General features: G+C 37.0%; 1 protein-coding gene across 1 annotated transcript; it reads right to left on the bottom strand.

Moving 5' to 3' along the window:
* LOC107636637 lies at window positions 4232-14125 on the bottom strand. The gene is made up of 2 exons (XM_016340134.1): window positions 13780-14125; window positions 4232-5007 (listed from the first exon to the last, which is right to left on the bottom strand). The coding sequence occupies exons 1-2, from the start codon at window positions 14123-14125 to the stop codon at window positions 4232-4234; spliced, it is 1122 nt and encodes a 373-aa protein (XP_016195620.1).

The raw sequence follows: 14414 nt of genomic DNA, 5'->3' as shown, positions 1-14414 counted from the left end.
TTGTCTTGGTACAAGTACCCTCTAATGTGCATGGTATCATAAAGCTTCCGGGATCCTTAAGCTTCTCTGGTAAGCTTGTTAGGATGACTGCACTGCATTCTTCAGTGAGAAAAACTTTTTCTGTTTCTGTCCAATCCTTCTTATGACTTAAGATCTCTTTCATGAACTTAGCATAAGAGGGTATTTGCTCAAGTGCCTCTGCAAACGGAATCTTTATTTCAAGAGTCATGAGATAGTCTACAAAGCGGGCAAATTGTTTATCCTGTTCCGCTTGGCGGAGTTTCTGAGGATAAGGTATTTTGGCTTTATATTCTTCAACCTTAGTTGCTGCAGGTTTATTTCCTACAGAGGTAGGTTGAGAAGCCTTCTTGAGGGAGTTAGTATTAGCACTTGCAGGTGTCTTATCCCTCACTAGCGTTTGAACGCCAGAACTGGACATGGATTGGGCATTTAATGCCAGATTCCAACTCTTTTCTGGCGTTTGAACGCCAAAACTGGACATGGATTGGGAGTTTGACGCCAGTTTTTCACCTGTTTCTGGCGTTTGATCGCCAGACTTATTCCTCTCTGGGCTCTTACTATCCTCAGAGGGATTTTGGGTAGCAGGTTGCTCATCCTCTGTCAGTTGTTTTTTTCTTGGCTTTCTGCTACTTTGAGTTGAAGTACTTAATGTTTTTTCACTTCTTAATTGAACTGCTTGGCACTCCTCTGTTATCTATTTTGATAACTGCTGTTTTGTCTGATTCAATTGTGATTCCATATCCTTGTTAGCAATTTTGGTTTCTTGTAGCATCTCCTTAAATTCTGCTAACTGCCTTGTTATAGAAGATAGTTGCTAATTGAGTTCAGCAACTTGTTCCTGAGGACTAAAGTCAGTTGATACTGCCTTAACTTCTTCTTTCATGGAGGGCTCATCACTTATGTACAGATGTTGATTTCTGGCAACTATATCAATGAGCTCTTGAGCCTCTTCAATGGTCTTTCTCATGTGTATAGATCCACCAGCTGAGTGGTCTAGAGACGTCAGAGGGGCATTTCCTTAGCATCCCTATGTACCTCTCCCAGGCGTTATAAAGGGATTCATCATCCTCTTGTTTAAAGCCTTGGATGTCCAGCCTTAGCTATGTCATTCTTTTTGGAGGGAAATATTGATTCAGGAATTTGTCTGATAACTGTTTCCATGTTCTTATGCTTGCTGTGGGTTGGTTATTTAACCACCTCTTAGCTTGATCTTTTACAGCAAATGGAAACAGTAACATCCTGTATACATCCTGATCTACCTCTTTGTCATGCACTGTGTCAGCAATTTGCAAGAACTGCGCCAGAAACTCAGTAGGTTCTTCCTGTAGAAGACCGGAATACTGGCAGTTTTGCTGCACCATGACAATGAGCTGAGGATTTAGCTCAAAACTGCTTGCTTTGATGGGAGGTATACAGATGCTACTTCCATATGCAGCAGTAATGGGGTTAGCATATGACCCCAGAGTCCTTCTGGACTGTTCATTTCTATTTAGGTCCATGATGGATAAAATGGAATTGATATGAATTGTAACCAAAATATATTTTTGTTTTTATTTTATTTAAGTAGAAACAAACCGAATTATTAAGAATAAATAAAAATAATAAGATAAAATAAAATAATTAGAAATTAAAATGTAAATTTCGAAAACCAAGCAAAAAAAATAAATTTGAAAACGAAAATAATTACTTAATTAAGAAGATTTGAAAAACTTTGGATATGATTTTGGAAAAAAGATTTTGAATTTTGAAATTTCAAAACTAAGATAAGATAGAATAGAAGGTTTTAAAATAAAAATCTGAATTTTAAAGGAGAATTCGAAAATTAATTAAAATAAAGAGGAAATATATTTTTGAATTTAATGAAGAAAGAGAAAAACAGTAAAAATAACACCAAACTTAAATTTTTAAATCAAAACAAAGGAAACAAACAGGAAAACTTTGAATATCACGATGAACGCTAAGAACAACATTTGAAAAATTTTTAAGAAAACAGAAACACAAAGGACACCAAACTTAAAATATGAAACTAAACTCAAACAAAAAAACACAATTATTAGTTTATAAAAATTTTTGAAAATTTTAAAAAGAGAAAATAAGGATTTAAAAAAAAAGTTTCAACCAAAAACAATAATACAAGACGCAATTTTAGTGACTCTAAACTAAAAAGATAAATTTTTCCTAATCTAAGCAATAAAATAAACTGTCAGTTGTCCAAACTCGAACAATCCCTGGCAACGGCGCCAAAAACTTAGTGCACGAATTGTAAATCACACTTTTCACAACTCGTACCACTAACCAGCAAGTGCACTAGGTCGTCCAAGTAATACCTTACGTGAGTAAGGGTCGATCCCACGGATATTGTCGGCTTGAAGCAAGCTATGGTTATTTTGTAATTCTTAGTCAGGAAATTAATAATAAAAATGGTTGGGTTTATGAAAAGTAATTAAAATAAAATAAATAATACTTGTTATGCAGTAATGGAGAACAGATTGAGGTTTTGGAGATGCTCTGTCTTCTGAATCTCTGCTTTCCTACTGTCTTCTTCTTCACGTACAAAGGTCTCCTTCCATGGCAAGCTGTATGTTGGTGGATCACCGTTGTCAATGGCTACCATCCATCCTCTCAATGAAAATGGTCCAAATGCGCTGTCACCGCACGGCTAATCATCTGTCGGTTCTCACTCATGTTGGAATAGAATCCGTTGATTCTTTTACGTCTGTCACTACGCCCAACACTCGCGAGTTTAAAGCTCGTCACAGTCATCCCTTCCCAGATCCTACTCGGAATACCACAGACAAGGTTTAGACTTTCTGAATCTCAGAAATGGCCGCCAATAATTCTAGCCTATACCACGAAGACTCTGATCATGAACTAGGAGGCTATGAGATACATACTCTAGCTAGTACAGATAGAACAGAGGTAGTTGTCAGGCACGTGTTCATAGGTGAGAATGATGATGAGTGTCACGGATCATCACATTCATCAGGGTGAAGTGCGAGTGAATATCTTAGAATAGAAACAAGCGTGATTGAATGAAAAACAATAGTAATTGCATTAATTCATCGAAACACAGCAGAGCTCCTCACCCCCAATCATGGGGTTTAGAGACTCATGCCGTCAGAAATACAATGTTAAGTGTAAAAATGTCATGAAGTACATAGTAAGTCTCTAAAAGTTGTTTTTATACTAAACTAGTAGCTAGGGTTACAGAAAATAAGTAACTAAGTGCAGATAGTGCAGAAATCCACTTCCGGACCCACTTGGTGTGTGCTTGGGCTGAGCATTGAAGCTTTGCACGTGTAGAGGCTTCTCTTGGAGTTAAACACCAGGTTGCAGCCTGTTTGTGGTGTTTAACTCTAGTTTGTAACCTGTTTCTGGCGAATATGGCAGGAAGTTGGCGTTTGAACGCCAGTTTTCATTGTCAAAACTCGGGCAAAGTATGGACTATTATATATTGCTGGAAAGCCCTGGATGTCTACTTTTCAACGCAATTGAGAGCGCACCAATTGGGTTTCTGTAGCTCCAGAAAATCCATTTAGAGTTTAGGGAGGTCAGAATCCAACAGCATCTGCAGTCCTTTTTCAGCCTCAATTTCAGTCAGAAAATACCTGAAATCACAGAAAAATACACAAACTCATAGTAAAGTCCAGAAATATGAATTTTGCATAAAAACTAATAAAAACATAGTAAAAACTAACTAAATCATACTAAAAACTACCTAAAAATAATGCCAAAAAGCGTATAACGTATCCGCTCATCAACTATGTAGGGCCCTAGTCATGTGTTGGATTTTTCTGAAAATATCCATGATGTTGGATGGAATCGTATCACTCTTTGCCCTAGTTCAAAATCTCTTTTGGGGATTATCTTATTTTTTCACCCTTTGGTCTTCTTTAGAGTCTTTCCTTCCTCCTTACTTGATGATGTACGCTTAACCTCAAGAGGGGTCTTGTTGGTACCCAGAGAAGTAGTCTTGACAATTGCAGTTGGGGATGGTGGCCTATTCCTTTTCTCTTCTTTGATTGTTATGTCTTCCATCGGTAGTACTACTGCTACTTCTCCTCTTTCCTTCAAGCATAGAATTGGAACCTTTAGAGGCATTTCATTAGGGGATTCTTGGAGACTTGGATCAATTGAGTTAATCTTCATACATCTCTTTGTGTTATTCGAATGGTGCATGGTCTTAAAGACATTAAAGACTAATTGCTCATCATGTCAACATGAGTTCTCCCTTTTCTACATCAATAAGGGCTCTTCCAGTGACTAGGAATGGTCTTCCTAGAATGATGAAAGCATTCTCATCCTCTTCCATGTCAAGGATTACAAAGTCGGATGGAAGGAAAAAATTTTTCACCTTGACCAAGATGTTCTCAACTACTCCATGTGCATACTTAAGTGATCTATCCACCATTTGTAGAGCTATATCTGTTAGTTTTACCTCCTTTATTTGTAGCTTCTTCATTACGGACAAAGGCATTAGATTGATGCTTTCTCCTAAATCACACAGTGCTTTCTCAAAGGTGGTGCTCCCAATAGTGCATGGGATTTGGAAGCTTGCTGGATCTTTCATCTTTCTTGGAAAGTCTCTTTGAATAACTGCACTACACTCCTTGGTCATAACCATTGTCTCATCTTTTCTTAAAGTCTTCTTCTTAGAAAGCAACTCCTTCATGAATTTAATGTAGAGACATATTTGCTTCAAGGCTTCTATGAAAGGAATATTGATTTGGAGTTTCCTAAACACTTCCAAGAATTTGGAGTATTGCTTTTCTTTGTTCTCCTTCTTAAGCCTTTGGCAAAATGGAATTCTTGGCTCATATTGCTTCAATGTCTCCTTCTCTTTTGGAGCATAGGGTTGTGCATGGTTCTTTTCCTTTTCTTTCTCTTCCTCTACATCTAAGGGTGCCTTAGCTTGCTCATTCTTCTTGCCAACCACTCTTTCACTCCTTAAGCTAATGGCCTTGTATTCTTCTCTTGGATTGATCTCTGTGTCACTTAGGAATGTGTTAGTAGATTTTGATAATTGCTTAGAAATTTAACCCACGTGAACTTCCAAGTTTCTAATAAAAGCATCTTGGTTCTTGAAATTGGCTCTTGTCTCATCCATGAAGCTCCTAGTCTTTTGTATGAAGGTGGAAGTTGATTGAGCTAAAGTAGATGTGGACTTACACAGCTTCTCTATGGCATTCTCAAGAGAAGAAAGCCTTTGGTGAATTTATGGCTGTATAGGAGGAGATTGTTGTTGATGAGGTGCATTGAGATTCTTTGGCTCTTGATTTTCCCAACTTAAATTGGGGTGGTTCCTCTATCCGGAATTGTAAGTTTTAGATAAGGGGTCATTATGTGGTGGCCTTGAGAAGTTTTTCATGTAATTGACTTGCTCCATGGATGCTTGATCTTTCTTGAATAACCCACACTCTTCATCCTTATGAGCTCCTCCACACAAGTTACAGACAACAACTTGTATTTCCACTGTGGATACTTGCATGTGCTACAATTGTTTTGTGAGTGAGAAGATTTGTTGAGACATCATCTTGTTTTGTGCCAAAAGTAAATCCATGGTGCTTGATGAGTCCATATTTGATTATAATTTTTGTCTTGATTTGGATGGATTTCATGACATAAACTCGCACTTAATCACCAAAATAGCATACTTTTGTGATTTCTCTCTAATTTGAACCTGAATGTGAAAACGTGCAATTTTTGTACCTAAATTGATCATTTTAATTCCACTTTTATTCTATTCAATGTCGTGATATGTTTTGTTAAGTGATTTCAGGTCAATTAGGCTTGAATGGCTAAGCAAAAGTGGAAGGAAGCATGCAAAAAGGGAGATTTCATGAAGAAAACAAAGGAGAAGCACACAATCAAGAGTGCGTACGCACAGCCTCCTGTGGGTACGCACAACTGGAAAAATCAGCAAGTGTGCGTACGCTCACATCTGTGCATACGCACAAGTCCCAGCGCATGACTTCATTAAAATACCACGTGACTCACAAATTTGGGCTCTCTTGGCCTAATTTTTAGAGTTGCTGAAGCCATTTGGAGTGCTATATCAAGGGGTGAACATCACATATCAAAGAGAGCTCACATTTAGATTAGAAAACATCATCAGGAGTAGGAGTAGTGTAGTTTAGGAAATTCTCTCTTAGGGTTTACATAGATTTCATTATAGCATTATAGTTTGAGCTTTGATCTTGGATTTTGCTTAACTCGTTGTAAGTACTCTTTAATCTTCTCTTTATTTACACTACTCATGCTACATTTTCCTCTTGTTCAAGTTACTTTGTTAATGTATGCAATTTTGATTTCTTGAAGTTTTGTTGATGAATTTAATGTTTTATGCTTTATATATGATTTATTGAGTGTCTATTGTTGATATTGTGAATAGTTTTGTTATAGTTTTCATTATCTTTTGCAATTTACCATGTTTTGTTTTTACGCCCACAACATGTTTGTGAAAATGCCACTTGGTAATTTTGAGTAGATTTTCACACCTTGGCTTGGGAATGAGTTCCTAGGATACTAGAGTCATAATGTCCGACATTTAGTGGTAATTCTTGGGTTGTTAGTTGGCTCTTGTTTCTATTGACGCTAGCTTTTTACTAATATCAATTAGTAAGTTAGCTAGGACTTATGGATTAAGATCAATTATGCTTGCTTGACTTACTCCTCGATGTTAGGGGTTGACGAAGTGAGATTAACTCATCATAATTACCATAGTTGTGGTTATGACAATGATAGAATTCCTTAATTCTCATTTCCATGTCAAGGCTCTTTTATGCATTTATCGCATTTTCACTAAGTTTTGATCTTGTTTCCCTTTTTAATTATATTAATTTCCTTTTTGATCATTTGTTAGTTCTTTTATTTCTTAGTTCTTTTAATCTTTCGTTCCTTGATTGAAGAAACCCCTTTCTTCACAACCAATAGTGTGACATCTAATTTGAATAGTCCGAGGGAGGCGACCCGGGACTTAAAACTCCCAGTTATTATTTGTTTTGGATTGTGAAAATCTTTATATTTTAAACTTTGATTGAGAGGATCGATTGTGGATTTGGATTATGCTTACAATGAAACACATATTTTCTATTTCGTGAAATTCCAAACCAGCTTTCGGCCTCTATCAGTGCTCAACTCCATTACCCCTCTTTTAATTGTTCTTTCGGTTGAGTACATGTATTGATTATTGGCCACTATGTCAATTAATTTTAATGCTTCCTCGGTTGCCTTTCTATGTAAAGAATCCCCTGTTGATGATTCAGGCAATGTCCTTGAGGCATGGGAGATCTATCATAGAATGTTTGAAGTTGTAACCAATTGAAAACATATCATAACAGTACTTTCTCAACATCTCCTTGTATCTTTTCCAAGTTCTATAGATAGATTCTCCTTCTTTTTGAGTGAAGGTTTGAATGTCATGCCTCAGCTTGGGCAACTTTTATGGTGAAAAGAATTTGGTTAAGAATTTATTAACCAAATCCTCCTAAGTTGCTATGCTATACAAGGGTTGAGTTTCGAGCCATCATTTGGCTCTATCCCTTAGAAAGAATGGGAAGAGTCTTAGCTTGATGGGTTCGGGAGAAACTCCATTACTCTTGACTGTATCACATATTAATAGGAAGCCAGATATATGCAAATTTAGATCTTCTTGAGGACTACCATCGAATTGATTTTGTCACACCAATTGAATGAGTGAGGGCTTTAATTCAAAATTGTTTGCTTGTACATTAGGCTTCACTATGCTATTTCCACAACTATCACTGGTGGGGTAACAAAATCACCTTCCTTGGATTATTCTCTTCAGCTGCCATGACTTTGGGTTCCTCTACTTCTTGTTGAGCTCTTGATTTCTTCTGCAATTAATGGAAGGTTCCCTCAATTTTTGGATCAAATTGGAGAAGTTCTTTCTCTTTGTTGTCCTGCATGCAAAAACACAAAGAATACCAAACTTGCAAGGTGGAAATTCCCACCGTCACATTGAAGAAAATTTCTGATGAGTTGAAAAGAAACATTAAAAAGGTCTAATTTAGAGAATCAACTAAACGGTTTGTTGTCAATCTCAATTAATCCCCGGCAACGGCGCCAAAAACTTGATGGTATAAAAACCAACTCAGCAAGTACACCGAATCGTATCAAGTAATACTACGGTGAGTGGATATCATTTCCACGAGGATTAATAGATTGAGCAAGCAATACTTAATTGATTATTACTAATTATACAATTGAAACAAAAGAATCAGAGAAGTCTAACATGTAATAGAGGCAAGGTAAATAAGAAAAGTAATTATGTAAAAAACAATAATGATGTGAATGTTAAGTTTTTAGAGATTTTTACTCTTTAGAAAAATAATCCTTGTATTTATTTATTTCGAGTCATGCAAAGATCAATTCACGATAAATTATAAATAATTAAATTCCAATTCTTTGACAAGTCAATTTCTCATTAACCCAATGAATCGTTAATTTCTTAGTAAATTATTTAAAAAAAGATGTTAAGCATAATTTTTATTTATATTCACATAAAATTCAAGAGTGATCCTAGGTCAAATTATATGTCACTTATTCAATCTAGTTCTAAACCAATTGAAGATTATAAGAATTATATAGTCGCACACTTTTTAAAATACTATTCCTAGTTGAGTTTAAAAAGTCATGAAAAAGAGTTTTCAAGCTAATTCCAATATTAAATTTTTCAAAGTAATACTAGAATTCAAAACGGAGTTAGAATGTTTTCCAACAACTCTAGTCTTTAGGTATGAAGAACAAAAAATTAATCATAAAATAGATCAAAACATAGACCTCAAAATAAAAAAAAAAAACTTAGATTAATAATCCATGAAAAGATAAACAGATCTCCTAACCTTAATAGAAGAGGATTAGTTGCTCATAATGTAGAAAATCAAAAACAAATATTAAAATTTAGATAAGTTAAGATAAGCTAAACTAGGATGTTCTTTGGTGGAATTTCTTGGACTTATTTATATTCTAACCTAAACCTAACTTTTAAATTCAAAACAAAATCAAATAAAATCTTTCCTAATCAATCTAAACTAAAAGTGATCTTCTTTTTGTAATTGAAATTAAAAGCTTGGTCATTACTTGAAGTGAAATCATGGGCCTTGAAATTGTTTTTGGACTTGGGTGAAGTGGCATGACACTTGGGTGAAATGTTGAACTTGGGTGGCACTTGATGGACTTGTCATGGCATGCCGTTGTGGTGGCTTCCCTAGAGATTTCCTAAGCTTTGGCCCGACATGCCACTTGGTGAAGTTGGCATGGAACTTGGGCACAACATGGCATGCCCATGCTTTGGAGGAATCCATGGAGGTGTCTTGATCCTAGCGTGGCATGCCGTTGGGAGGGCGTGGCACTTGAAAGGCTTGGGTGTGACACGCCTTCATGCCTGGGGGTAGCTTCTTGCTTGGCGTGGCACTCCATGGAGGGGCTAGCACGCCATCTTCTATTGGTCCCTAGAGGTGTTTTTAAGCTTGAATGGTTTCTTGGGAGTTGGCTCAGCATGGCACTTGGAGTTTAGACGTCCCACACCATGCCTTGGCCCTGTTCAAAGGCGTCATATGTGCCATGCCCTTTTTTCCTTGGGGAGCTATTTTTACGAACTGAAAGATGCTGGTTATGCGTGGCTCAAAATGAATGTCCACTATAAATATATGCATATCTTTTTGAAGCTCTAGATGTTATCTTTCTAACGCCGCTAGAACTACCTCATTTGGATTTCTATAACTCAAGTTATGCTTCCTTGAGTATGAAGAGGTCAAGATTTACAGCATTTACAAATTCTCTTCGAAGGCATTGCACTTGCCTAGGGCTTCTCTGCTTTTTCCTCTTTTCCTTTGGCCTTGCCTAAAATATTTTAACAATTTCTTGAACATATCAAAGCTCAAAATAACTCCACATAATATCAATTAAGTTACAAGAATCTCAATTATAATGAGAAAATCACTAACTTTGTTCAAATGAATGATAGAGAAAAACAACTGAAGATGCTCATACATCATGTACTAGCAAAGAATAATAGAAAGATGCAAACTTTGTCCGCTAACCACTTATTTAAATATATGGTGCTTCAATACCCTCGCCATTGTCTACCAAAGGTGATGCTCCAACAAACACCTTCATTTGTGATATAATAAAGCTCTGAGAATCATAGAAAGTAAAATATAAGAAACACAAATACTAGAGAATTCATAAAGAAAACAAAAATATCTATTATGTAAACAACTTAAAACAAATTTATTAAATTTTTTTCTTTCATCGAAAAGACATGATTTATGTTGTGGGTCAAGCACATGAAACCTTTTATTTTGAACATCCACAATCCATAGTCACTAGTGGCCTACATAGCAAATTGGGGCAAATAGCACACTATTTTAATCAAAATGACACCAAATGAAATAATTATTTAAGAAGTTTTAGAAATAAAAACGTAAAAATGGAGAGGATGCTAGCATTTTCTTGTCCAGAAAAGGTATGCACTCCTTAGATTCATTGATGTTAAAGGCCTTCTTAGTTGTTTTTTTTTATCAATATAGTTATGCTTATGCCTCATCATGTCATTCTGCAATATGAAAAGAGCACCGAAATTAGAAAAGTTAGCGCACAACATATATCCAAAACACACCAAAATTAAGGATAAACTTTAATGGTAGTAGAGCTTACCATTAAATCCGATCGGATGCAATATAACAGTGGTGCACAAAAATTAACCTCGCACAACTTCACCAGCAAGTGCACCGGGTCGTCCAAGTAATACCTCAGGTGTGTGAGGGTCGATCCCAAGAGTATTGTTAGATTGAGCAAGGAATAGTTATCTTGCTAGACTTAGTCAAGCAAATAGTAAAAGATGATGGTTGTTTGAAATTGCATAAAATAGAATAATAAGGAAAAGCAATAAAAGGTTGGTATAGATTCAAGAAAGAGAACAGTTAAGGTCTCAGAGATGTTTATCTTTCCGGATTAATACTTCTTAATAACTATTTTAACAATGAATGATTCATTCTATGGCAAACTGTAAGTGATTAAACCCCAATTCCTTAGCAATTTAATCTCCTCTGATCCTACTAAAATGCCACATACAAGGTCAATTACTTTTGAATCAAAGTATGAAGCTCAGCATTCTAGTCTATACCACAAAGGCCCTAATCACCCTAGATTCTGGCTCAACAGATGTTCCCTTATCCCCAACGAGTTGTGGATTAGCTGTCTAGGAGGTGTATTCTCAAGCTTCGATCCCAGTTATCCTTTCGAGACTCACCAGAACCCATGTAGAAAAAGAGTCATACTTCCGTTCTACTCAATTTCATTTAGATTAAGAACGAAAATACACTTAGAATGGAATCAAACGTAGATTAAAATGGGAAAGTAATAATATTAATCCATAGAATAAACAGAGCTTCTAACCTTAACTAGGAGGTTTAGTTGCTCATGACTTACAGAGAAAATAGTTAAAAGTATAGAAGATCTGTGTCTGAATGTGTGTCCCTAAACCTAAGTGATCTTCTCTTTAAATAGTAAAAGCTAAACCTAAAATATGTTATTTTAAATTTAAAAGTTACAAGGATAAGATAAGCTAAGGAGTACTAAAATCCACTTTGGGGCCCACTTTGGTGATTGTTTAGGCTGGTTCCTGGCGTTCAGTGCCAATTTGGGAGTTGAATGCCTATAAGGGAGGTGTGCTCGCTGGTCCTTGCTCCCTGGCTGGCGTTGACGCCAGTTTTGGGCGTTCAACGCTGGGGCTTGCTCCTCTTTAGGCGCTAAACTCCAGATGTTGACGTTTAGCGCCAGATTTGGTAGTGATTCTGGAAGAAAAGTATAAACTATCATATATCATTGGAAAGCCCTGGAAGTTATCTTTCTAACCCCATTGAGAACGCATCAATTGGACCTCTATAGCTCAAGTTATGCTTGTTGGAATGAAAGAAGGTCAGGGTTGACAGCATCTGCTATCCTTTCTTCGTCTCTGCACAAGACTCTGCCAAATTCACCCGAAATTTACCTAAAATCATAAAAATAACATAAAAACTAAAACTAGCATCCAAAGATGAATTTTTCCCTAAAACATAGTAAAACTAAATAAAATGTAACTAAAAATACTATAAAAATAACAAGAAAAAGGGTATAAGATGCTCACGCATCACAACGCCAAACTTAAACTGTTGCTTGTCCTCAAGCAACTAAAAACAAAATAGGACCAAATGGAAGAGAAAAATACAGCAGGTTAGAGTTATCAATGAACCTTAGATCCAATTACTGAATGGGGCTATTAACACTTTATTTCTAGATAGCTTCGGCATCTCACTTTCCTTTGAAGCTCAAAAATATTAGCATCCCTTAGAACTAGAATCTAGATGATATTATTGATTCCCTTCCTTAAGTTTTTCTTGATTCTTGAACATAGCTTTTCTTTTCTTTTGGTGCTTTGCACTTTTGATCCTAACCGTGACTCTAAGTGTTTTGTTTTCAAATATTACCACCTGATACATAAACACCACAAGCACTTAACTGGGAGAACCCTTTGGATTCGAATTTAGCTTTGCTTAAATTCCCAGACAGTGGTGCTCAGAGCCTTAAGCGTACTATTTATAGCATTGGGTATTGACTTTAAATGTTCAGTCCCAAGGTTTACTTGACACCTTTACACCACAAGCATATAGTTAGGGATATCAACTACTTTGAGCTTTTTAGGCCAATTTTGACCCTCCTAACCATTGATGCTCAAAGCCTTGGACCTTTTTCTTTTGATTTTTCTTTTTATTTTCATTTTTATTTTTGGCTATTTCTTTTGCTTCAAGAATCAATCTTTTTGACATTTCAGAGAATTAATAATACTTTTCTAAATTCACTATTCTTCAAGAGCCAATATGCTCAACTCCAATATCAAGTTTGCACAGTTAATTCATACATTCAGAAAATAAAGATAAGGCCACCACTTTAAGGTAAATAGAACAACTTATAATATAACTCAAGACCTTATGCATCTTATTGCTTCTCTTTTTAATAAATTTTTCTTTTTAAGCTTGATGTGGAATACATAAGGCATCTTTAATAAAACAAAAAATAATTAATACTAAAAAATACGAAATCCTAAGTGTGATCATGCACTAGAATAGAAAATAGATAATGAAATAGAGTACAAAGAAAATAGAGGTAAAATAAATAAAAGGGAGAAAGAAACTAGACCACCTCAGTGATGGCGACCACTGCTCCCTCCGGAAAATCCTCTAGAGCATTTAAGCTCCTCAATGTCGCGCCCCTGCCTCATCCGCTCCTCCCTCATGCTCCTCTGATCTTCCATCATCTGATGGAGGATTGCAGACTGGTCTTGATGTTTTATCCTCAGCTGATCAACAGATGAAGTCAGCTCCCCTAGAGATATAGTCAATTGATCCTAATAGTCACGGAGAGGGAAGTACATCCCTTGAGGCATCTCCAGGATCTCCTGTGGAGGTGGCGGAATAGGTTCTTACTGTGGTCCTTGTGCAGGCTCCCTGGCGTGCTCCATACCCCTTCTTGTGATAGGTCTCTCCTTGTCAATCAGGGTATCTCCTCCTATGCGAACTCCAGTTGCTCCACATAGGCGGTAAATGAGGTAAGGGAACGCCAGCCTTGCTTGGGTGGAGGGCTTTTCAACTACTTTGTAGATCTCTTGAGGGATCACCTCATGTACCTCCACCTCACTGCTGAGCATGATGCAATGGATCATCACTGCTCTCTCAACTATAACCTCAGAGCGGTTACTTGTGAGGATTGGGAGTTGGATAAACTCCAACCATCCTCTAGCCACTGGCTTAAGGTCAAGCCTACCCAGTTGGTACGGCTTGCCTTGGGCGTTCCTCCTCCACTGAGCTCCAACCACACAGATATCAGTAAGAACTTGCTCTAGCCTTTGGTCAGAGTTGACCCTTCGAGTGAATGATTGAGGGTCAGCTCGTGACTGAGGCAACTGTAGCGCCATCCTCACACTCTCAAGGCTGAAATCTATGATTTGCCCTCTGACCATGGTGTGCCAATACTTCGGGTCTGGATTCACACTAGTGTCATGCTTCTTGGTGACCCAGGCGTTGGCATAGAATTCTTGCACCATTAATACTCCAACCTCGGAAATGAGATTGGCCAGAATTTCCCAATCTCATCTCAGAACTTGGTGTAGGATCTCTGGATACTCATCTTCCTTGAGCCTAAAGGGGACCTCGGAAAGCACCATTTTCTTCCTCACCACGTCATAGAAATGGTCTTGATGGGCTTTAGTGAGGAATCTTGTGGTCTCCCATAGCTCAGAGGTGGAAGCAAGGGCTTTTTCTTTTTTTCTTGAGAATTATCCAATTTTCGGTGCCATGGAGATAGGATATATAAGGAAAAAAGTGGAGCTTTCC

The sequence above is a fragment of the Arachis ipaensis genome, chromosome B04 (genome assembly GCF_000816755.2).
Source record: "Arachis ipaensis cultivar K30076 chromosome B04, Araip1.1, whole genome shotgun sequence".
Lineage (NCBI taxonomy): Eukaryota > Viridiplantae > Streptophyta > Magnoliopsida > Fabales > Fabaceae > Arachis > Arachis ipaensis.
The sequence above is the reverse complement of the archived record's forward strand: the minus strand, read 5'-3'. Positions and strand labels throughout refer to the sequence as shown.

Coding starts and splice junctions, on each gene's coding strand:
- LOC107636637 (XM_016340134.1), bottom strand. CDS start 14,125: ATGGTGCAAGAATTCTATGCCAACGCCTGGGTCACCAAGAAGCATGAC. Junction 5,008..13,779: donor CCAACTCCCAATCCTCACAA/GTAACCGCTCTG, acceptor TAAGTGACACAG/AGATCAATCCAAGAGAAGAA.